This window comes from Xiphophorus couchianus, chromosome 15, assembly GCF_001444195.1.
Source record: "Xiphophorus couchianus chromosome 15, X_couchianus-1.0, whole genome shotgun sequence".
NCBI classification, from domain to species: domain Eukaryota; kingdom Metazoa; phylum Chordata; class Actinopteri; order Cyprinodontiformes; family Poeciliidae; genus Xiphophorus; species Xiphophorus couchianus.
This window is the reverse complement of record NC_040242.1, coordinates 22126856-22151314: the sequence shown is the minus strand read 5'-3', so window position 1 is coordinate 22151314 and position 24459 is coordinate 22126856. Positions and strand designations below refer to the sequence as shown.

Genomic DNA, 24459 nt, shown 5'->3' with positions numbered 1-24459 from the left:
AAATACTGTAATTGGAAGTTCCAATCACTTCCACGTTCACAGGTTTCTAAAATCCAGCACCTAGGGAAGCAGACTGCTTCTGCAGACATTTGGGAAAGGATTGCTTGCTCTCAGATCAGTGAAGTCAGACAGGAAACTGTGACATTATATTATATTATATTATATTTCGCTGAGGAATTTCGTTATGAAAATGTTCTTGTGAACTGTTTTCCGGTGTTATGAAATGGAAGCAAAAATGTGAAGCCGATCTTATCCATCAATCTTACTGCACAGAGAGAATGTATAGCTGTATTCTTGCATGCATATGCTCTAATATCAGAACATTAGATTATTAATGTTTTTTTATAAGCAGGGCTTGTGAATGCTTCACAATCTTCATCTGCACCAGCAGCTGGAAAATAGGAGTTAAGCACAGATTAATTAATCATTTATTGACAACTTCAAGATATATTAAAAGACTGAGAGTGGTAAAGAAGTCAGAAATGAGATTCATGGATTCAGTGGAATGTGATCAGCTGTGAGTAAAGCATTAACTTAAACTCAGCTGAGTTTAGAGTCAACTACATGATGATGAGAGACAGACTGAGTTATTCTGATGCTAATTCAACATTTTGTTGTTAAAGAACAGTATTTTACTTATTTATGTTCATTTTAAGCAGTCAAAAATCTTAAAACGTTTTAAGCAGGACACTCAACATTTTCAGAAGCTGCTGCTCCTCATCTGCCTACCCCTATATGCTGATGAAAGCAGTTATTTCCTCTTGTGTCAAGTGTAAAGTCTGGAATGGGAATTTATGGTGTGAGGTTTTTTTTCTCAGGAGTGTGGCTCTGCTCCTTTGGGTCAATGAGAGGAACTCCTAATTCTTCAACATACAGAGACATTAGGGTCTGTTTTATGTTTCGGGATGATTTCTTCTTGTTCCAACATAGCAAAAAGAGATTGAGTGCATACAAGAGGGTGAATATCAGCGCTAAGAACCTCCTCCTGACTGGTTGATTGTTTCCGATTGAGCTGCATATTTCTGCAGATGGCAGTAGGACAACATGGAGGAGGAACTTTAATTTCCCCCACTGCATCATGTCATGTTACAGTGCTATGATTTAACAAATGTCTAAAACAAATATTTTTATAAAAGTTACGTGCTGCAGCGTTGGGACATTTCTAAATTGGTTGTAGCCTCAAAGGATGGAGCGCCATTTTATGGGCCTCTATAGATTAAGAATGAGATGTCACTGAAGTCCTTATGAGTGAGGGTAGGTGAGCAAATGATTTTGGCAATATAGTGTATTTATGAAACCATTTTCTTTCATTTCATTTCATTGTTGTGCTGTTCATGTCCTGCCATTCCTACCCTTTCTTTTCTCTTTATTCCTAGATTCTTCTTTAACAGACAGTGGTTCCATGTCTCAGTCTTCGCTTACAGTCACAGAGAAGCTGTTGGGGAAATCAAATCCCTGCACTGGAGAGACTGTCCACCTGGAGCCGCCATCGTCAGCTAAGATCTTGCTGTGCAAGCATCCTGAGCACAGGCCAGTCCGTGGGCTGGACACGGAGGAACAACTCAAAAACTCCTTTCAGTTAAAAAGCAGCCCGGACGGCTCCAATGAATGTTCAGCAGGGTTCAGGGTTAATAAAGAAATCACATACATCCTGCCAGTGAAGCACCCAATTCCTCGCAAAATAGCCAATCACACTGAGGTGCCTCCTATCTGCATGGACAAGGAGGACATTCGACCGTTGTACACGTATAACAAGAAAACCTCCAAACCTGTGGAGAAGGCTGATCTGGAAGCCTTCCCTTTTAGCAGTGGAAAAGTGTCAAAAAATAGGAAAAGGTACAGCAGCCTTGAAACTGTAGAAACTAACCGTTTATCCATCTTTCAGAACCACAGCACCATCTCCCTTTGTTACTCAGACCTCAGAGCCTGCTCTGCTAAGACAGAGCTAGAGCTGAGCACCAAGGAGAGAAAAAGCCCAATTCTGAGGAGTCTCACCTCAACGCCGTCCCTCATGAAGGAGGGCGAGTTCATCGACCACAAAGAAGAACTGGCCCCGGAGAGTGAGGAAGGAGATGTTGGGGAGCTCAAAATTAGATATGAAGACTACCAGGAAAATAAAACTGAGAGAACTATTGTGGCCCAACAGGAGGCACATTACAAGTTCTTCCCCAGTGTTATTCTCTCCAACTGTCTCAATAGAAAGAAGACTGTAAATAAAAAGCCAGCTGACACCTGCAGCAAGCCAGAGCTGTCCCCGACTTGCAAGTTGAAGCTGAAACTTCCTAAAAAAAGGTTAGGAATGGCAGGACATAGGAACAAAGCAGCAGCAGCTCAGAGCCCGATTTCTGACAGTCCAGTTTGCACTGGCCTCTGTTCAGAAACACCTGCTTGTAACCAGACTTCAGACACAGAGGGGCCAGTTTCAGAGGATCAACCAAAACCACAGGCTGAGGTAAATGAAGACGAGCCAAATGAAGAAGTTGAGCCAGCTATAAATGAAGAGTTGGACAATGAGGAAAAGACAGTCTCAGAGGCTGTTGTCTCCAACACCACCATTACTTTCTTTCTTTGTGAAGAAGCCAAAGATGTAACAGAGGATCGGTTGAGCCTTGACCCAGATGTATCTGTAAAAGTTAGCTGTACTAAATCATCAGCACTGCCGGGGAGTAAATACACACTAAGGGCTAAACGGAAGCAGAACTTTGATGGTACTGATGAAGACCAGCCAGGTTCCAGTCGTTCTAAAAACTCCAGCAAGTTTCCCAGGGGCCAGGAGACCAAATACCAGAAAAGACGCAAGAAAGAACCTCCCGTAATTATCAAGTACATCATAATCAACAGGTTCAAAGGTCAGAAAAACATGTTGGTGAAGATGTCCAAAGTGAATGCAGACGAACAGCTGGTCGTGTTAACTGCAGATAAAGTGGAACATTACAATAAACTGGCTCCTCTCAAGAGCTTCTGGCCTAAAGTGCCAGAGTCCACTGCCATCAGGTTTCCCGTCAAAGAGCCCAAAGCTAAAAAATCGCCCAAGCGAAAAGCCAGGGTCAACAACGCAGGCAAGAAGACGATCAACATCTCTCCCAAAAAGCCTCTCGTCAGACGAGGGCAAAGGATGAAAAGGATCACAGGCTGTCAGAGAGGCCCACTTCTGCCCTCTCTGCCCCCCCCTCGGCCATGTTACTGTGAGCTAGCAGATGACTTTGAGAAAGAGTACGCCGATGTCATGGTAGAACTGGGCTATCTTTCTGATAGATCCCCAAGCCCAACAGAATCAACGCCCCCACGTTGTTGGTCCCCAAGTGACCCTTTTCTAAACAGTACAGAACAGCTGATAAATCCACTCAGTGATCCTTGCCTTAGCTCTGCATCACTAAATCCATGCACAAAGTCTGTGACTAAAAGAGGCCAAAGGAGAAGTCGAACAGCCAAACCTAAGAAGTCCACAGAGTCTAAAAGAAAAGTAAACATGTCTGCTGCTAAGCCCTCACAGGTACAAGAGCCCAAACAGGTGAAAGCAAGGAGAGGTGCTGCTAGTGCTGCAAGGCAAAGAAAGAAAGCTAGCAATGCAACTGAAAGTCCTGCAATATCTCCACGACCTAGAAGGTCCCGCAAAAAGAAAACCGACAAACCTAAAAGTGATGATTTATGCAAAGAAGACTCCCAGCTGCTTTTCTCTGATGGCGGGTTCGCTCCATCAGAGAGTTCCTCTCAAGACATCACCTCCTTTCAGCAGCCGCTAGGCACCGATATCACCTGTCAGAGCAGGTCTTCGGCTTCAGACACATCGATGGCCACCTCAGCTCGCTTTATTGAACCAAAGGCTGAGGGCTGTGAGACCTCAATCATGCAAGTTAACCAAAACATGCTGGCACCTGTTGAGATGAAGCAGCAGGGTTGTCAGACCACTATGATAAAGGTAGAATCTTGTCTAGAATATTGCACTGCCCCTCAGCCGCCAGCAGAGACAAGTAATGATGTCCAGAAAGACAAAGGTTGTCCCCCTTCAGTTCCTAAAAACGGAGAGACACCAGTTCTCACTGAGACCCCGTCTGGCTTGGCTGTCCTTAAGCAGCTCCTCCAGAAGAGGCAGCAGGGACAGGCCCTTCCTCTACAAGTAGTTGGAACAGACAGACATGCCGCTGCCATAGCTCAGGCCGCAGTGCTGCTAAACCCCTCCGCTAAACACACTAAGCCCATTAGAACTCCTTCCACTGCCCCTCGGAAACCCCGGGTCCCAAAGTCTACCGCTCCTAAGGAGAAGAAGCCCAGAAACCGGAAAAGCAGGACCAGTAGTACTCAGCCAGACCGATCAGTGAAGCAGGACGGCAGCATGTCTGATGACTGCCCTCTCTTCTCCTCTGCACCGAGCCTCGCCAGCTGCAACTTCATAGAGGACAGCTTGTCCCCAGAGCTCCCACAGGACTACACCTTCGATATAAACACTATTCACCAAGCAGAGTTCTCCAGTCCCTACAGCGGCAATCAGTTTGTTTTGACTGATAAAAACCTACCTGTCAAGTTCCTCAGTGACATCTGCCATGAACTTCCATCTGCTCAGGCGCAGGGCTTGGAAGGTCTGTCTCAGAGCCAGACCGAGAGAGACTCTGATGTGTGCAAAGTCAGGCCTGCCAGCCCTGAACTCTTTGACAGGTCTGGAAATGGAGAGCCCTCAACAAACCTTGCTCTGCTTCAATCTGAGAAGCACAGACCAGAAAGACAAACAGAGTGGGACCTTTCTTTCTGTAAATCCCATACCCTCAGCCCTTTTCAAGACTTCCACTGTGAGAGAAAGGAGTTCCTCTTCTCAGCCTTCGACCCCGTCATACCTTTGTCTCTAAGCTCGGTGTCGTTCGTCGACCAGGAAGGCTCACCTACTAGCGAACTTCACGAGAGCATCGACGGACTTACGTCCACCACACCCAGCAGCTCCCCTCACTCAATCAGTTCTCTGTCACATGTGAGAGCAAGCCAGCTTCAGCGGGGCACCGGAGGTGGAGCCCATGTCCTCAAGCCCCTCATGTCCCCCCCGAGTCGGGATGAGATCCTCAGCAGTCTGATGGACCTGGAGATGTCAGAAGCCACGTTCCAGGAGCCCTTCTGCAGCGATCCCTCTGACATCCCAAACAAGCCAATGTAAGATCACACTTTCTCATGTTATGATGTTCTTTTGAAACTTAGCAGTTTGTTCCTGCAGATATTTAGATATGATTATTTAACAATGGAGCTGGTTAAAACACTAGAATGCCACAGATCAGCCGACTAGTCAAGAAGAATAGATTTGAGTCTGGTGGAATACAGTAAAGATGGCAAATACCACTACTTTACTTTATGCTGACTGCAGAATTTATGGCTTTAATGGTAGTGCGTTAATAAATTGTGATTTGAGTGGAAGTCAGTATAACATTTTAGTGTCCAGTGGCAGGATCTGGTGCTGGATAAAAGTACTAAAGCACTCAGGTCTGTAGCAACTTTTTGTCTAAGACTCTAATCACCCACTAAGTCTACGGTTCATGGAGAACGATGTTTTTTTGGTAATAAACGTCTAGGAAGTCAGATAATCAATCTGGTATTTGAAGTGCTACAGGATTCTTACAGTCTGATAGATTGAATTATTTTAAAAGAGTCAAATAAACGTGGGGAAGAAAAATAAAATTATGAAAAAATATTTTTATCCTCAGGCTCTATTCTGTGAAATGTCTAAAAATTCTCCTTTCTTTTTTTTCTTCCATGTGTCCTTGTCTTCCTTGTATACCTCCTTCTCTTGAATCTACCTTTCCTTCCTCCCTTTGTCAATTATGTCCTTCCAATTTTCCTTCCTCCCTTCTTTCTTTCTTCCATCTTCTCTTCCTTCCTTTCATCTCTTGAAAGTTTAGTCTGGAAAATGGAGCTTTTAGCGTAATAATGCCAAGGCTTAAAATCCTGCTTGAATGTTTGGTGGTTGTAAGCAGTTACAAAGTTGTTGATTAGATTTATGTTAAACAGGAAGGAAAAAATGTGGTGAGGATCTAATAGTTTTATCAAAATATACTTTTTTTCCCACCAATATGTTAAGAACGTCCAAATTGCTGTATTGAAGTATAAAAGACCTGTAAGCATAAAAGAATTTGAATTTCAAAAGCAATTCTATTAGAGATTTCTGACACACAGCTAAAATTATCACCATAAAATAAGATAAAAGCTGAAACGATATGTAAGAGAAAATTCGTAAGTTTTATTAAATTATTGCACATGAAATAACTGCTTTTTAAAGGATGATTGTCATTACTCTCCTGTTGTATCAAAGCCAACATAAATGTTAAATTTGACACATTTCTGATTGTTAATTGTTTTTAGATTTCAGCAGCAGATGGAATCATTTTTCCTCTGCAGTCTTATTGCAAATCTTTTTGTGACTAACTATTTGTCTCGGGGTCATTTACTCTGCTTACTTTGGATACTAATACAAATAAAATATAATATCTAATTAAAAGATATATTATATTCATGATTGCTAGTTTATGATGAATACAGTCCTGTTGAGGAGAGTATTACTGACCACACAAATGAAGGATCCAGTTCTCCTGTCCTGGATCTGTGGTTCTTCCTGTTGTCTGGTGTCATTTAGATGATTTCTCGTCTGTCCTGCTGTCTTCCAGGGAGGTTGGGGGCCGTAAGCTCACCGTGGGAACCAGATTAGTGAGGGAACTCCAAGAGTTTGGAGGAGACCTGTCTTTGGAGGGCCTCCATTTATGGAAGACCGCCTTCTGGGTCATGACGCACCCCGCCACCACCATAACCTCCTCTCAGGGAGCGGAGGTTGAGCAGGCAAAAGAAGAAAAGACGGGGCTTCTCGCATCCTCAGCCAGCGACAAGAAGGTCGTCCTTCTGCCCTGCAGGAACCCGCCGAGCCACGAGCGCGTGCAGCTGTGGCTGGAAGCCAGGAAGCAGTACGACAGCCTGCAGAAAGAGAGGAGGGAGCCGGGGAAGAAGCGGGAGGGGGCAGATGTGGAGCAGGAAAACCCTGACAGAACCAACCTGCCAGATGTTTCCAGATGCATTTCAGTTAACGTTGAACACTATGGGAACACTTCCAGTGTGAGAACTCGCAGGAGAAAGAAGCTCAGCCTGTCCTTAGCCTTGTCTCCTCTGGTGGACACCGGCCCTCGGTCCAACACCACAACACTGAGTCCGGTTTCAGATGAGAGCACTGTGAGCCCTCAGCCTGAGAAACAGGAGGACGCCTCCAACACGGTGTCTCCAGAATCCCTAGAGCTGCCTCCGTGGCAGGAGCCTCACCAGCTGAGCCCATTGGCGCCTGAGCGACTCGGCAGCAAGAACTCACCAGAGTCACCATCACCCAGGCTCCCCGATTCACAGGAGAGATTCGGAGCAGACCAGTCTCCCTTTCCTTTCCATGGTGCAGACGGGAACGGTGGCAGCAGCAGTCCACACCGCCTACACACCACCCCCTTCTTAAGGAAAAGGCGGAGGAGCACGGAAGATCTGGAACCAGTCTGCAGCACGCCCATAAGTTACAGTAAGTTTCACCAGCAGGGCTCATGAGAGAGTGTTCATATTCATATTACATATCTGAACAAACAGACGTTGCATTATTAGTTACTTTCTGACTGAAAGCAATAGAAATATATAGAACTTATTAACTTGTGGTGGGACTAATTTACCGTACTAATTAATTACAGGGTCTGTAATTAATTAGTCACAATTTAATTAAAAACCATATATCAACTAAATAAGCAACCATTTTCATTCAAAAGCCTTTTTTGCTGCTAAATTACTGAATAAATAGACCTGAGCTCAGCATCAAAAATATTTATTGTTTTTAATCTGTTATTCAGGTTCTTCAACCATCAGATTAATGTAAAGTGGTGTAACATAACATATTTTGAATGCCACAATAACCAATGTTATGTCTAGTTTAAATGGTTCTAATCTATTATAACTCACAACTGCACAACATATCAAATGGAAATTAATTGAACTGTCTAAATGTGTGTAGCTGCCTGCTGCGTTAAAAAGCCATAGCAGTTTAAGCTTCCTTTTAGTGAACGTTTGATCATTTATAACAAAGGATGCATCTGCAGCTAAAAATATTTCAATATATTTATGTGAAAAGTTCAGCCCTTTCTGCTGGACATACATCAGTAAAGTGTAGAGCTGATCGCTTTATTTTTTTATTATTAATAACTGGATAACGAAAGGAGTTTTATATATTCTTACAGAATTTGAACCATTTGAGTTTTTCTGGGTAGAACATATTTACAGACAAAGAATGTTTTACATCTTAAATGTAAATATTTTCTGAGCAGTTTATGGTGTAATTACTACTCTGATGGTGTTCTCTGAGCTAATGGCTTGCTTTTGATTCCATACACTCCAGTTAACAATTAATTTATTACTAAACTACTTGACAATTATTTTAATAAACCATTAATTCTATAATTCTATTAATCGTTTTAGGCCAAGCATGGTTTAATACATACTAATGTATTTTGTTTAATGTCATTTTCAGTTTTTAAAAGTGCCTGTTAAAAAAGTTAGTATTTAGAAACTTGTTTATTTTATCTTCTGTTTTTGTTCTTTAAGAAGCATTAAAAACCTGTTTTCTCAGCACATCTGGGCTTATTGAGCTTGTTTACAATTTGGGAAACCATGTCCAGCTGCTGATAATCAATCAGCAGGACAAGTTAGGTGTTTGTCCCTTTGAACATAAATGTTGTAAATGTGTAAAAGTACATGTGTCTAACACAGCGGCTCTGCTGTTAACTGAGCTTTTGTCCTGATCTTTCCCTGCTGCAGAGGATCCTGTTTCTCAGAGAAGAAGAAGCCAGGCCGATCCTTTGAGGAGAGTATTACTGACCACACAAATGAAGGTTAGAACTCACCCCTGTCTGTGTGATTTCCAGTTTACAGTTCAGTCTTTGACTGCAGTCTTATCTTTTATTTTAACGGGGCTGAAGCGTCATATTATGCACTTTGCAGTGCTTTTTATGCTCTCTCTTTTCTTCACAGAACCAGTTTGCTGCTATAAATGTGCCAAAGAAAGAACAGTCTCAGATTGAAGGGCCAAGTATCGCCAACTCGTATGGCTTCAAGGTCAGCATGCAGAATCTGCAGGATGCCAAAGCTCTGCATGAGGTGAGCCACTCCGCAGGACAGGTTGGGACCAACAGCTGCTGTGGTCCGGTCCGGGTCCACACCTCGCTCATGTGGCACATGTTACTGAAGTACAGTAATTAGATAAGTAGATTCAAATGTTTAATTAGGATCAATCAAAACAAAAGTCTTGTTGATTTTTTTATTTTTTGTGTAGCATCCAATTTATTTCAAATGATTTCAGTCCAATCAATTGGTCAGGTTCAGTACCAACTCCATGCAAATCAATATTAGGTACAGCACAACACATTCACATTCAGTCCATCATATAATACATTAATAAATTAATTAATTATTAAATTAAATTAATAAATCCTAGTTAACAATTAAAGTTGCCTAGTCGATGGCTTTGAGTTATTGATGTTGTAGCAACCACTGATCCTGGAGAAGATCCATTCCACACCTCCAGAAAAAATTTGGGATGGAAAAAATACATTCCAAACACACAAGAACTAGGAAGATCATTTTTATGGAACAAAAAAACTGCAGTAGAGATAGTTAATGGCAGAAATTTCTCCCTCAAGAGAGACACCAGTGACTCACAGCAGCACTGAGTCAGTAGAAACTTCTATGGGAAGTTAACAAAGTTAATGACATCACTGACTACAATCAGTGTAAGAACAAGACAGATATTTAGTGGTTTTCTTGAAAATAACTTTCTCTGATTAAAAAGTTGACTTGTTGCTTTTTACGTTTTTGTCCAGCAGGAACACGTAAAAATGCTGCAAGTCAATGACTCGATGCAATCTACTAGGTTACCTTAGAAACCTTTAATCTGCCGTGAATCATTAGTTGAGCATACGGTGCTGTTTGATAGCTAGCATCAATTGGAATGCATGTAAGATTGAATTGAAATTATATTTTTGGTAAAATGTCTTGAGATGAGATTTGTTGTGAACTAGTGCTATAGAAATAAATAAATTGAATTTTATCTCCAGACTTCTCTTTTTGCAAGTTCCATATTTAGCTCACAGTACAGTTTGTTTTGACTCTTCAGGTCCAGTACCTTACTTTAATGGGAATGGAGCTCCATGCTAGAAGCCGCCGGGACCTGGAACCTGACCCGGAGTTTGACCCAATATGTGCCTTATTCTACTGCTTGAGCTCCGACGCGCCCCTGCAGGGCGGAGACGGCACTCAGCTGACAGGTGCCATCATGGTGGACAAAGACCATGAAAGCTGTGGTCAAGGTGAAGTCCCTCTACATGTTGGTACAGATATAATTATTGAGAATACACAACCATTAATTAAAACATCAAGCAGTGCACAACAGTATATTCTATTTTTTATTGAAAAACTGAACATGCTACGGAACAAACTACAAATCTAAAACCCCACCAATCACACCCACCCTCTCTATTCAAAAGTACATACAGTAAAAATTATATTTACCAATTACATTGGACAAAATATTTAGAATGCCATGAATAAGGATAAATATATAATAATAATAATAGCATTATTATTATTATTATTATTAAAAGACCTACAGGTGAGCAGTGTGAACTAATCACCAACCCAATGGAAAACTTTTGTTCTCTTTTATACTTTATTTTGTCACCTTCTTAAAACAATGGCTTGTTAGTTTTTTGTGTCGTATTGAAATAACACAAACAATTCACGCATTGAACACAGTAGTAATGGAACTGAATTTAACAAATTTGTCAACTCTAAACAGCTGGATTTTTAGTTTAGATTTAGAGGAACCCCGTGTTATGGATGTTTTGCAATTTTCCGGACGTTGGTTCCAGATTTGTGGCGCATAGAAGCTGAATGCTGCTTCTAAAACATACAGAATACAGTCAACACTATCCAAATCATTTTCACTTGTAGGTAAAAATAACATCTTATTCATTTTATGGTGGAGTGGTAATGAAATATATCTTGTCTGAATTCTGATAATGTCTCCTGTTACTGCCCCATACTGATGGTTTTGTTCCTTCAGTCTGTTGATGTGCTCTGTTTGCTTTGGTTGGTGTAATAAAGCCTGTAGTCAGTGGTCCAGGTGTTACTGTGTGAGCCTCAGTGTTTCAGTCATGTCAGTGAACCTGGGCTGATGCAGCTGTTGGGATCCGTCTGCAGGTCCCAGATCGAAGGCACCGCTGCTGGTCAGGTCAGGAGTCTCTGGGCTACAAGTTACCTACGCCAGGGAGGAGAAGATGCTGTTTCAGGAGCTCATCGCCATCATGAGAAGGTGTGTGTTCTCTCACTGACCGGGGACGGTTTGTGCTACACTTCTATCAGAGTGAACCACTCAGATGGAGGAGGGTTGTTGATCCTGTTTTCAGTCTGCATGCTGTTTCTCCAGGTTTGACCCAGACATCCTGCTGGGATACGAGGTGCAGATGCATTCATGGGGCTACCTTCTTCAACGCGCCGCTGCAATAGGAGTGGACCTCTGCCAGCAGCTGTCACGGATTCCAGGTACCTCCAGGACTCACCTCGGTGGTTCAGGCTCACGCTGCTCCAGTTTCTGAACAAATCAATGCTTTTATGATTTGAGGCTTTCACAGTTCAGAGAAATAAACGCATAATCTGCCCATCATTACAGAGAAACATGCTTGCTAACATGTCCATTATTCTTTTTTTTTCCACTATTAAAGCTGCAGTATGTGACTTTTATAAAAAATATATTTTTTGCATATTTGTTGAAACTGTTACTTTGCCAATGCACATAATCTGTGCATTCAAATTCAAAAATACTTTATCCATCCCAAAGGGAAATTAAATAAATTAAAAATCAAGCTCTTGTCTCAGTTCTCCCACTGGTAACTAGAAACAACCAATTAGAGCGAGGAGGCGGATCTTAGAGCTGTCAATCACCCTTGCATGTGCCTGCACAGCTTCTTCCTGATAACATGCTTTTCTGAATGCTAGGCTAGTTAGCGTGGCCACCAATACCGCCAGATAAACAGTTTTTTTCCCATAATAGTAAGTTGTTTGTCCACCATTAGCACACTGAACAGCACATACACAAGATTGACTGACAGTACTAAGCCCCTCCTCCTGGCTCTGATTGGTTGTTTTTGGAGTGGTGCATTTCTTCAGATGACCATAGCAGCTCAGTGACGAGGAGGAGATTGATCTTTTCACAGATTATCTCTCATATTAAACTGGCACGATATGGTGACAGTTTTAACAAATATGTCAAGCATATTTTTAATAAAAGTTACATACTGCACCTTTAAATCACAGCATCAATTATTGATATCTCCTCTGATAATACACACAATGCATTCAAGGGCCTCTTAGTTCCAGAACATAATTTACTAGAACCTTTCCACAGTGGAACCATTTCCACTTCTGGGTGCTGCTGGGTTTGTAAGTCTGAGCGAGGTCATTTCTGCTGCTGCAGGTGTTTCTGCTTTGGAAATGAATTACAGCCACTAAACCTGTTACATTGTGAAATATGTGAAAGAAATACTGCAGTGGTATGGAGGATCCCCATTCTGGATGGGCTTTGAAAACTGATCTCAGAATTTTACAGAGCAGTCACAGTTTATTAGAGCTTATAAACTGTGTGATTGTAATTGATTTAAAAAAATTGTGACAACTTATTCAGACATCATGGTGTTTGGGAAGGAGGGAGAAAATAAAAAAGATGAAAATCTTTTTTATTTTTTCTCTGAGCAGTAATGAAACTATGAGTGAATATTCTGTCATAGTAATTACAAGATATGATATATGTAAGAAACTCCAAATGCACTTAAAGGTGTAACTGTGACAAATTTTAAATATATGAACTAGTTCCATGTATTTGGGCTACTTTGTTTTGAGAAGAGGTTTCTGGCCTGTCATAATGCAATTATTTCACCATGGTTACACTGCAGAACAAAATTAAAATCACTTCAAAGTCAGGACTTTTTTTTAACATTTATTGATTTTTTTTCACCACAAAGAGCATTAACCAGACACACTTTCAAACTAAAAATCATTCACCGTGTAACAATCCTGGGAGCTGTTTTCATTTATGTCTTAGAGAATAAACTCTGTTAAACTTTCCAATCTAACCTGGAATAATCACTAGAACTGGCATTTAGTCTTGCTTACAGTGAAAGCACAAGTCCTTCCTTAATTAAAATGAACTATAATTCCCACTAAGATTTCATTATGTTAAACATTGAAAACAATGAGTTAGTTTTTGCAAACAAACATAGTAATCTAATCGCTACTGTTGTATCAGTTAAAGTTGACTGAAAATAAGAAAACATGATGGTGTAGATTACAGACTGGCGACCTGTCCAGGGTGAACCCCGCCTCCCGCCTGGAACGTAGCTGGAGATAGGCACCAGCAACCCTCCCGACCCCATTAGGGACAAGGGTGCACAGAAAATGGATGGATGGATGGATGGTGTAGATTCAGTAGCTGCTGCCTCCTCACAGAGAAATTTTAACACATTTTTGATAACTTTTCTGCACTGGGGATCTAACAAGTTTCAACAACAGTTACATTTTTTTTTTGGTCCATAAAACCAACATTGGTTTCTGGAAAAGATTTTTCCAGTGTGAGTTTGATGTGTTAATTTGCAGTCGGGGTTTATTTGTATGATTTTGCTCCCCAGAGAATGAGTTTTATGAGCCGCCTCCCTTTCTAAAAGAAATCCCAACATTGATGTTAGGAGGGGTGTGTGTGTGTGTGTGTGTGTGTATGTGTGCGCGCGCGTGCGTGCGTGCGTGCGTGTGTGTGTGTGAGAAAGAAACAGAGGTTTCTGTTTTGAACATGCTGATAGTGCTAACGCAGCTTCCCTGGGACCGAGCGTAGCACATATGGACAGTGTGTGTTGTGTGGACAGACGTGTGTCTCCATGACAGTGGGTTTGTGTGTGTGCTCCAGCTGAACGGAGCGCCTCAGGCAGCTGCCAGCCTCTCTAATTGGTTTTCTGTCTGGCTCTGCGTGTCCTCAGGTGACTCCAAGGAGAACCGCTTCGCCGCCGAGAGGGATGAGTACGGAGCCGACACCATGACTGAGATCAACATCATCGGCCGCGTCACCCTCAACCTGTGGAGGGTGATGAAGAGCGAGGCAGGTTCCTCTCCCAGCTTTCTCTCTTCAGGCTGTGGTGACCTGTTGATTCTATTTTTAAAAAATCATTTATTGCCACCAAAAATGTTTTGACAGACTTTTGTTCTTTTCATCAGTATCTGGCATTATCTTAAAAAGACTGTTTCAATGTCACGTTAACTCTAACCTCAACCTCCTGGACTTACTACTGGGGATTGTTATAGACCAACACAAATTAGTGCACAATTGCGAAGTAGAAGAAAAAATGTATTTAGAATTTTTTTTCCTTTTTGTCAAATAAAGGATGGCATGCATCTGTTTTTAGCCACATTTCTATGATGAATTTCTCTTTGCAGAAAAGCTCAGTCAGATTGAAGGGAGAGTCTCTGTAAGCAAAAAAAAAATCAAGCCTTGCTGCTATTTCTCAATTGGATTTATGCCTCGACTTTAACTGGGCCACTCTAAGACACGAATGTACTTAGATCTTTACTGTAGCTGTAATGTTTGGAGTCTTTTTCATGATAAATCTGTTCTACCCAGAACTCCTCAAGTTGCCCAGTCTTGACATCACCTGGTTCAAATTCTATAAAACAAAATCTCCTTTTGGGCACCTGTTGCTCTCCAATTCTTCACTGGTTTTAATCTGTAAATGAATCAACAGATCACTGTACTGTTGATGTTTTTAACTTCAGGTGCATCCTTTGTTGCTTTCAGTAAAGGAATGCCGTTATTGCATTTTAGGAAATAAAATGTTTCTCGTGAATTATTTGTTGATTTGCATCTTTCAAATATATTTTCAATATTGTATAAAAAGCAGTTAATTGAAAAATCTCCAGAAATGTGCCAATTTTTTCCGATTAATCATCAGAATAATTGATGAATGATGACATAATGGCTCGCTCCTGCCCAGGTCTCATTGTGATCTTCTCGGCCCTGCAGGTCACGCTGAACAACTACAGCTTTGAGAACGTGGCCTTCCACGTGCTCCATCAGCGCTTCCCCCTCTACAGCCCCCGCACGCTGTCCGACTGGTTCGACCACATCACGCACTTGCACAGGTCCGGCACAGTGACACACTCCCATGTTCTGTTATCCAACGCTCTGCTGTGCCAAACGGGCCTGTCAGGGATCGCTGGGTGGACAGAAGCAGTGAAGGTTTGACCCGACCTGTTCTGGAGTAAAACAGGCTGTGTCCTCTGATCTGCATGTTGCTGCAGGTGGAAAATGGTGGATCATTATGTGAGTCGTTTACACGGCACCATGCAGCTGCTGCAGCAGCAGGACATCATTGGCAGAACCAGCGAGCTGGCCCGGCTCTTTGGAATCCAGTTCCTCCATGTTTTGACTCGAGGATCTCAGGTACACACACTCACACACACGCGCCTACACACACACTGTTAGTAGTGTCCTGAAACACACTGCATCTCTGTGCTGCAGCATTTCTCTGTGAGGTAACTGTTGGGGATTTTTCACTTTCCAACCCAATAGCAGGAATTTACAAGGCTGCTAAACATTTAGCATAGCTTTTTAAGGTTGTTTTGTAAACACAGCTGCACTCAGAAAGCAGTATGTTTACATTCTGTAAGCCTTTCAGCCATATTTGTTACATTTTACACTTAAATAAGAAATTAGGTGATTTTTATTGATTTATTTCTGTAGAAATGCAGCGATCAGAGCTGTATGGCAGTTTGCTTTGATCTGCCAGTCTGACTATCTTGAAGCACTTTTCTGTTTTTGCAGTAATGAGCGCTCATTAATTATTAATCTGAACAAATGTTGTAAAACAGGGTTCCAGTATATATGAAACAAAAACTTGGAATTGATATTTTAACTCATTTATCTTAACACCCCGCTGTGTAAAATACAAGGCTTTAGATTTTGCTTCCACTGACTTCCTTTGTCGACACCTTACAGATTCTGAAATTGGATAACTTCAAGTCTTCCTTCAGTAGCAACTTCCACATTGAAGAGTGTTAGTGTGAACCCTTGATAACTTGCAACTATTGCCAAAAAATCCTGTTTTCTTCACCTCCTGAACAACCAATCACTTAAAATAGGTTTGTGACAGTACTTGCTCTAATTTCTATATATAAGAATATTGATGAGCAGTAATGTTACAAACTAACTTTTAACTTATGAAGCTCATGAACATTTTGCCTGCAGTCATCAGTCTCCTCCTCCCCTCAGTACCGTGTTGAGTCCATGATGCTCCGTGTGGCCAAGCCCCTGAACTACATCCCGGTGACGCCCAGCGTGCAGCAGCGAGCCCAGCAGAGGGCGCCGCAGTGCATTCCCTTGGTGATGGAGCCCGAGTCCCGATTCTACAGCAACTCTGTGGTGGTGCTGGACTTCCAGTCGCTGTACCCCTCCATCGTCATCGCATACAACTACTGCTTCTCCACATGCCTCGGCCACGTGGACAGCCTGGGAACGTAAGGACAAGACCCACACACACACACACACACACCTGCACCGACCGAGAACCCGCCTTGCTTTGTTCCCTCATTAATTTGAATTGAACAGACATACTCAAAGCTCAGAGCAGCTTACACACACACTCTTACTAGTTATTTGAGCTTTTCTGCTGGGTTAATATTGTCGCATGGCAACAGCAGGAGTGGTGAACACTTCTTTTCAACATGAATATGTTTGCAACTGCAGAGGAATAATAATTATAATAATAAAGTAGTGGCTGGCAGAGTTTCTGCTCCACATTCAGAGGAAGACATGGAAATCTTCAAGATTCAGGAGTTTTAAAAGTTTTTTATTTGTATAGTCTAGTTTAGCTTATAAATTCTTTTTGATCTCTTTATTTAAATTATACAACTGCACTAACAGGAGAATAGATGGCTCCCATGGCGACTGTATTTCCTAGCAAACTAACACCCATCAGTGATTTTGAGGCTTATTATTTTCAAAATCCAGTTCTATAAATGTCTGATCTGTCAGTTCTGTTTTGTGCTTTTATTTTAGAATATTTTGAAATGTTAAAAATTTAGTATTTCATCGCAGGTAGCACTCTCTGCTAACAGCAGTGTATGTGTACTCCATGGAGAGTGTGTATGTGTTTTCTATGAGACTTTCTAAATCACAAAGCAGAGTAAGTTTGCTGTAATGTGTTCATTCTTCTTACTGAAGACTTTGAACTAGAGCTCATCAGTTTGAGCACCATGGTAATGAACGTCGCTGCCTTTTTCTTTTATTTAGACCGGATGAATTTAAGTTTGGCTGCACCTCCCTGCGGGTTCCTCCTGAGCTCCTCCACCAGCTCCGTAATGACATCACCGTGTCCCCGAGCGGCATCGCCTTCATAAAGGTCCGGCTCCCTCTGAACCTCCGACACCTTCCAGAAACGCTACCTCAGCTGTTTTCAGAATGGTCTCCCTAAGCTTGTCTGGGAAAATTAATTTTTTCGGACTGAAGTTGTACGTGTGTGTGTGTGTGTGTGTGTGTGTGTGTGTGTGTGTGTGTGTGTGTGTGTGTGTGTGCGTGTGCGTGTGTGTTCAGTCGTCGGTGCGTAAAGGCGTCCTTCCTAGCATGCTGGAGGAGATCCTGAGCACCAGGATCATGGTGAAGCAGTCCATGAAAAGCTACAGGCAGGACAAGGCCCTGATGAGGTTGCTGGACGCCCGGCAGCTTGGACTCAAGCTCATCGCCAACGTCACCTTTGGCTACACCTCAGCAAACTACTCAGGACGCATGCCCAGCGTGGAGGTGAGGCCATCAGCATCCATCCTGTTCACTGAACAACCCAACTCTCACCACATAGGGAGATTATGCATTTCTATCTTACATGTAGAATCCTGCGAACGTATGATGCTTCAGCTTCACATTGTTTTCAACCACAAACTTGATATTTAGATTTTATTTGACAGACCAATAGTATGTATTTCTGCTCTGGAGGTAAGAGGATACGTGGTTTTCTGACATTTTGGTAAATAAAAAATCTGATTGTCCTAAATAAAATCAAGTCCATCCAAGGATCGCTTGTGTATAATTTGATGTCAGTCTTAATGAGAACATCAGTGAACAACCGCCATCATGAAGACCAGCAGACGGGTCTACCTACTCTGACAGGCTGGGCAAGGAGAGCATTAATCCTCCATGGTAACCGTGGAGGAGCTGCACAGATCTGCGCCTCAGGTGGGAGAATCTGTTGACTGGGCAGCTGTTAGAAAATCTGTTATACTGCAGAGAGCCTGAGCTGGGTTCACCTCCAGCACGATGACAGCTCTAAACATGGAACGGTTTGTGTGAAAGCATGGCCTAGTTAAAGTCCTCACTTAATGCCAAGTGATAATTGGTGGCAATGGTTGATAACTGATGTTCACAGAATACTGTGAACATCCAGTCCAACTGAGCTTGAGATATTTCACAAAGAGGATGAAATATCTCAAATCTGCAGTGTGTTTCCGACAGGTTTCATGGGGGTGTGGTTCTTCTGCAGGTGGGAGACAGCATTGTCCACAAAGCCAGGGAGACCCTGGAGAGAGCCATCAAGCTGGTCAACGACACCAAGAAGTGGGGAGCCCGAGTCGTGTATGGAGACACAGACAGGTACGATTTCTCACCATGAGTACATGTACCCCCACCTGCAGGTCATACATCTCACACACACTCCTGATATTGACTGACTGCCCCTGTAGAGGAATATAATTATATTAATAGTTAAAAATTATGTTGTTTGGTTGGTTCGCACTAAGATATGTTTTAACCTAAAAGAAATGTATTGTGTCAAATGGACTGGGTCAGTCTGACCTAGAAGTCAGGAAGGAATTCAGATTTGGAGAGATGTGGAATAGCAATCACTAAAGAGTCCATCACCACACATGAGTTCTGGATGTGCCTCAGATCCATCATGTCTGACATCTATCATGAAAAAACAGCAGGGAAGGTTGATGAGACGAGACATTTAACTGACCCCACCTTCAGGCAGAGCTGTTTTACTCTGGAAGGAGAGAAGGAGAAGATTGAAAGATGATTAGTGGAGATGTCGGACTGTACTATCTTTGTTTCTTCTTCAGAGCTCCTCACTGTCTCTCTTTATGCTCCATCAAATGTGTTATTTTTCCTTTCATAGTTTTTGTAAATATTACAATAAAATTACATTTTTTTAGGCATTTTAATGAGTTTAAAGTGTAAAACTGTGACAGCACAATTAGGTAATGCTCTCCTTCCTGACATCTTCTTCCTGAAACGAAGAAGGCTCATTAGGTCTTTGTTAAATGAACTCGGATTGAGGAAAATGAGAAAGTGGAGCTGCCTGCAGGTTGCCAGTGACTAGACTGTGAATGTTTGTCTCTGTCATGTGTCGACAGCATGTTTGTTCTGCTGAAAGGAGCCACCAAGGAGCAGGCCTTCAAGATCGGCCATGAGATCGCAGAGGCCGTGACCGCGACCAACCCCAAACCTGTCAAGCTCAAGTTTGAGAAGGTAAACTGGAGCTGCTTCAGAAACACGCAGACTCCGGCAGCAGCTGGACTGTGATGTCTGATGGGAACCTCACTGTGTTTCTGTGCTCCAGGTGTATTTGCCCTGCGTGCTGCAGACAAAGAAGCGCTACGTGGGCTACATGTACGAGAGCCTGGACCAAAAAGAACCCGTGTTTGATGCCAAAGGGATAGAAACGGTGCGTCGCGACGGATGCCCCGCTGTTTCCAAGGTAACAGGAAAACCTCTGTCCCCTTGCTGTCACAGTTCTTTGCACCAATCACAGCCGTGCCAGAGTCGTTCCTCCGCTGGTTTCCCCTGATCTGCCTGCATGAGTCACTCAGGGGAATGTGGCAGCTGTAATGTGTCGCTTCTTTTCATGACCTGAAGACAACACACTACTGTTTCGTCCAGTCAGTATTGCAGCTTCATATCTGTTCATGTGTCCCAGATTCTGGAGCGCTCCATTAAGCTACTGTTTGAGACACGGGACATCAGTCAGGTGAAGCAGTTTGTCCAGCGTCAGTGTGTGAAGGTTCTGGACGGCCGGGCTAGCATGCAGGACCTAACTTTTGCCAAGGAGTACCGAGGCAGCGGCTCGTACCGGCCCGGAGCCTGCGTGCCTGCCCTGGAGCTCACCAGGTGTGTTTGTGTGGAAACGCTTAAAAACAAAACACTCATTTACACACATACACCCACACACACACATTTATGCTTTTGGGACTTATTGGGAATTATGACTTTTAGAGTGTTTATAGGGACACACCATTACCTTAATTTGGTGAACACAAGAAGTGTTAAAACAAACTTACCCATATACATTGGAATTTTTTAACGATATTAAACTTTAACTTGACATCCATTCAGTTAGGCATAGTTAGCTTAGTCCTACCCTTAACCATTACCAATATAACGATGCACAATCCCAGCTGATTATATAGAATTGAGCAGCATGAACCTGTTTATTCTTTTTTCCTCACACTGCTCATTGTCTTCCTGCAGCAGCCTGGTTTATAGTTACCTGTGTCTGTTGCTAGGCAACTCAGCTCTTATGGGGATAGGAGGGGGGGGATTTGGTGTCAGATGGTAGAAAATATGCCATTCCTAAAGACTAGGAGAGTTCATTTAGTTTCTAAGAGCAGTGAGGCAGCAGAGTCACAGTGGGCAGCCCAATCCATCGGGTTCTGGTGTTCTGTGGCTTCTCAGGCGGATGATGGCATACGACCGGCGCCTGGAGCCTCGCGTGGGCGAGAGAGTCCCCTATGTGATCGTGTATGGGATGCCCGGCGTGCCCCTCATCCAGCTAGTGCGCCGGCCCATGGAAGTGCTGCTGGACCCCAGCCTGCGCCTCAACGCCACCTACTACATCACCAAGCAGATCCTGCCGCCGCTGGGCCGCTTGTTCCAGCTCATCGGAGTGGACGTGTTTGGATGGTACCAGGAGCTCCCCAGAGTGAGTGGTCGGGACTCGTTTTACAGTTTTAACTCGCATGGAAACTTTCAGAATAAGAAAAGAACTTTATTGAAAGAAAAAGCCTTAACAAATAAAAGCCCAGCCACCATTGTTGTCAGAGTAAAGCCAGGCTGGTTTCAGACAGAGCAGGACAAACCTTTTCTGCTTCCTCCTGAGCATCCAATCAGATTCATTAATGAAATGCTGTTTGAAGTCAGTGCTTTTTGTGTGACAGAGCACTACTGCCATCTGCTGGTCAACATCCAGACTGACCAGAGAGAGCAATCTGGCTTTTTGTTTTATATAGATATGTTAATTAATTTTTTGTTTTAATAACAACAACATAACACAGCATAAAAGCTCAGCAGTGCAGTCCAGAGGAGACAAAAGGAAAGATAAGATAGGGGGCATACATACTTCCATCATTATATAGTCCACATCTAAGCATTTATGAACACTTGAGACAAGATGGTAGACACGTGTCCTTCAGCATAATCCAAGAAGGGCTTCCATATGCGTCCAAAAATGTCAGTCTTAGAGTGGACGAGGCATGTTAGAAAGTCGAGAGGGATATATTCCAAAATAAGCTTCTTCCACCCAAAAATACTAGATTTATTAGAAATCCATTGTAACAAAATATTCTTTCGAGCACAGAAAGTTAGGACATTATACAACTTACTCTTGTTTTGATTTTTAATATGTTTATTTGGGTAGACCAAGGAGAAGAGACACTGGATTGAGATCAATATTAGTTTAGATAATATTCCTAGTCTCAACCAGAATAGATTCCCAGTATATCTGGATCTTGGGGCATGACCAAAGACAGTGTGTGAGGCTGCCTTCATGTATTTTGCATTTAGGGCACAGTGAAGAGGACCCCGGTTTAAACTTAGACACCCGGTTTGGGGCAAGTTGCAACGCCCAGGAACGATTACAAATAGTAATTTTTCTGGCAGAGTTCCAAATACTGCTCCACATTTCATCAGTAATCTCGATATTCAGCTCTCCTCCCCAGGCCTGGGCCAGAGTTGATAAGTGACGCTTATGACATTTTAATGTTTTGTAGCACATACTGAGCGACACTTCATGAGTTCCGAAAAACAGTTTTTCAGTGCCTGAAACCTCAGTGTCCCCGAATAGAGTTGTTTCTTTTTTAATAAAGTCTCTTAGCTGGAAGAAACGGAAGAGGTTATTTTTCCCTACTCCAAAGGCTTCCACAACTTGATTAAAAGACATGAGGATCCCCTCCTTAAAAAGACAGCCCAAAGAGGAAACACCCTTAGCCACCCATTCCCCAAACCCTGCATCTAACACACCTGGAAGAAAGTCAGGGTTCTGGACAAAGGGTGTAAATGGGGATGTTTTCCCAGTTCTTCCCTCAATATGTGGAACCGTCCTCCAGGCCTTGACTGTATTCCCAGTGATTGGATTGTTACAGCATTTGTTTATCATTTTCATATTTTTAATTAAAAGCAGGCTTTTGAGAGGGCAGTCACATAACGAGGCTTCTATATCCGACCACACTGTGGATGAATTTCCAGATATCCACTCTCAGAACTCAACTGATATTTTTTGAGGTCTGGAAAATCTAAGCCTCCCATGTTTCTTGGTAGCTGTAGTGTTGACATTTTTATGAATGCCCTTCTTTTGGCCCAGATAAAGGAACCAAACCAACTCTTTAATTTTTGGATCCACCTCTGAGTAAACAAAATAGGAATCATCCTAATTGGGTACAACAAGCGAGGGAGAATGTTCATCTTAAGAAGCGAAATTCTGCTGAGCCAAGATATGGGAAGACAATTCCAGCGTTCAAGGTCTAGCTTAATCTTTTCAAATAATGGGACAAAGTTTGTTTTGAACATCTGATCGAAGACAGGTGTGACAAATATGCAGAGATATTTAAATCCACTTAAAAAGGGGAACTAAGGATATATCTGTTCTAAAATACTCCACAAATTTTCCATCCTTTAAAATGAAAGGATTAACTCTCCAGTGATTTGATTGAACCCTAGCATTTTTAAAGGTAGAATTTAGATACACTGCAGCATGGTCAGATATAAAAATGTGTCCTATTTTGCATGAAGCAACTTGTCTTAAAATAATTTTAGGGAGAAAAAAATTGTCAATACGTGTGTGGCATTTGTGGGGGTTGGAGTAGAAAGTGTATTCCTTTCCAGCAGGATGGAGTTTTCTCCATACATCCACAATCTTTGCCTCCATAATCTTCCGCTGGCTTTATTTCAGCCTAAACTGTCCATAAACTCCATTGCTTTATCTGGCGAAATAAAAATCTTTGCTTCCCCATCGCGTACAATCCTCAACCTTGTAGAAATTCGGGCAGCCATTTTCCAAAGAATTTTAGGGCTCCAGGGTCAGCCTCTATGCCCTCTTTTAAACCGAGCACCCGAATGTTCTTTCTCCTGCCTCTACTTTCAATGTCATCGATTCGTTGTGCCATTCGTTTCTCCAACTTTTTTATGCGGGCCGTAGCCTGGTCCAGGCCGTCCTCCTGAGCTGCAATCCTGTCCTCCGCATCTGTAGTGGTCAGACAAGCTCGTTTATCTCCGTGGCCTGGCTCTTAAGCATTTCAGTCAGAATGTCTACTTTCTGATGAAATGTTCCCAGTGATTTCCTCAAAAACTTGGCAAAGATCAGGATCGAGTGTGGTGGCCCCGCCAGCCGCTGGCAGCTCAGCAGCTGGCTCTGTGTTAGCCAGTTGAGACTCTGCTTCGCAGGTCTTGTTGGTTTTCTTCAGGATTTTGGGCGGCATTGTGCTGGAGTGAGTCTGAAGAGCGTTTATCAGCGTTCGTTTTACCACATTTAGTTGAAAAGTCTTAGTAAGATGGTGGTATTCTGCTCAAATATAGAATATATGGTGCGCAGTTCAACGAAGTCGATCGCTTGCTACGCCGCCATCTTCCGGAACCACAATCTGGCTTTTAATTCTCAGGTTTTGCAGGGAAAGATTTTGCCCAGTGTTACTGGGATGAAGCTCCGGACATGTGTAACTCAGACCAGTTGGCTGTGTCAAACTTGAAGCTGTTGGAATTTAAAAGCAGAGGATGTTCAGTGTTGTTTAGAGCTGTTTCTGTCTGTCGTTGATCATCAGATCCAGAAAGCGTCCTGCTCCTCTGCGGTAGGGGGCGAGGAGCCCGCTGGGAGGAAGGGAACCATTTCTCAGTATTTCACCACGCTCCACTGCCCTGTGTGTGACGAGCTGACCCAGCTAGGGGTGTGCGCGCAGTGCAGAGCCGACCCCCAGCGGGTGGCTGTGACCCTGTACCAGGACGTGAGGCAGTGGGAGAGCCAGCAGGAGCAGTTGCTCAAGGTGAGTCCACCTTTAGAATATGAAACGGGACAAGTACTGATCAGGAAATATTTATTGTTTAGAAAATCACAGATGGTGCAATTATTGGTA

At 42.8% G+C, this 24459-nt stretch overlaps 1 protein-coding gene across 1 annotated transcript in view; it reads left to right on the top strand.

The window, feature by feature from the left end:
- rev3l (REV3 like, DNA directed polymerase zeta catalytic subunit) overlaps positions 1-24459 on the top strand; it is a 58255-nt gene that overhangs the window by 31883 nt on the left and 1913 nt on the right. Inside the window, exons 13-31 of the mRNA XM_028039976.1 lie at positions 1377-5136; positions 6639-7519; positions 8800-8873; positions 9013-9138; positions 10154-10346; positions 11239-11350; positions 11465-11580; positions 14061-14179; positions 15098-15216; positions 15376-15517; positions 16346-16590; positions 17366-17474; positions 17666-17872; positions 18606-18715; positions 19477-19591; positions 19683-19820; positions 20040-20230; positions 20795-21041; positions 24151-24369. Coding sequence (XP_027895777.1) covers positions 1377-5136; positions 6639-7519; positions 8800-8873; positions 9013-9138; positions 10154-10346; positions 11239-11350; positions 11465-11580; positions 14061-14179; positions 15098-15216; positions 15376-15517; positions 16346-16590; positions 17366-17474; positions 17666-17872; positions 18606-18715; positions 19477-19591; positions 19683-19820; positions 20040-20230; positions 20795-21041; positions 24151-24369 — 7223 coding nt within the window. The remainder of the gene's footprint in view (positions 1-1376; positions 5137-6638; positions 7520-8799; positions 8874-9012; positions 9139-10153; positions 10347-11238; positions 11351-11464; positions 11581-14060; positions 14180-15097; positions 15217-15375; positions 15518-16345; positions 16591-17365; positions 17475-17665; positions 17873-18605; positions 18716-19476; positions 19592-19682; positions 19821-20039; positions 20231-20794; positions 21042-24150; positions 24370-24459) is intronic.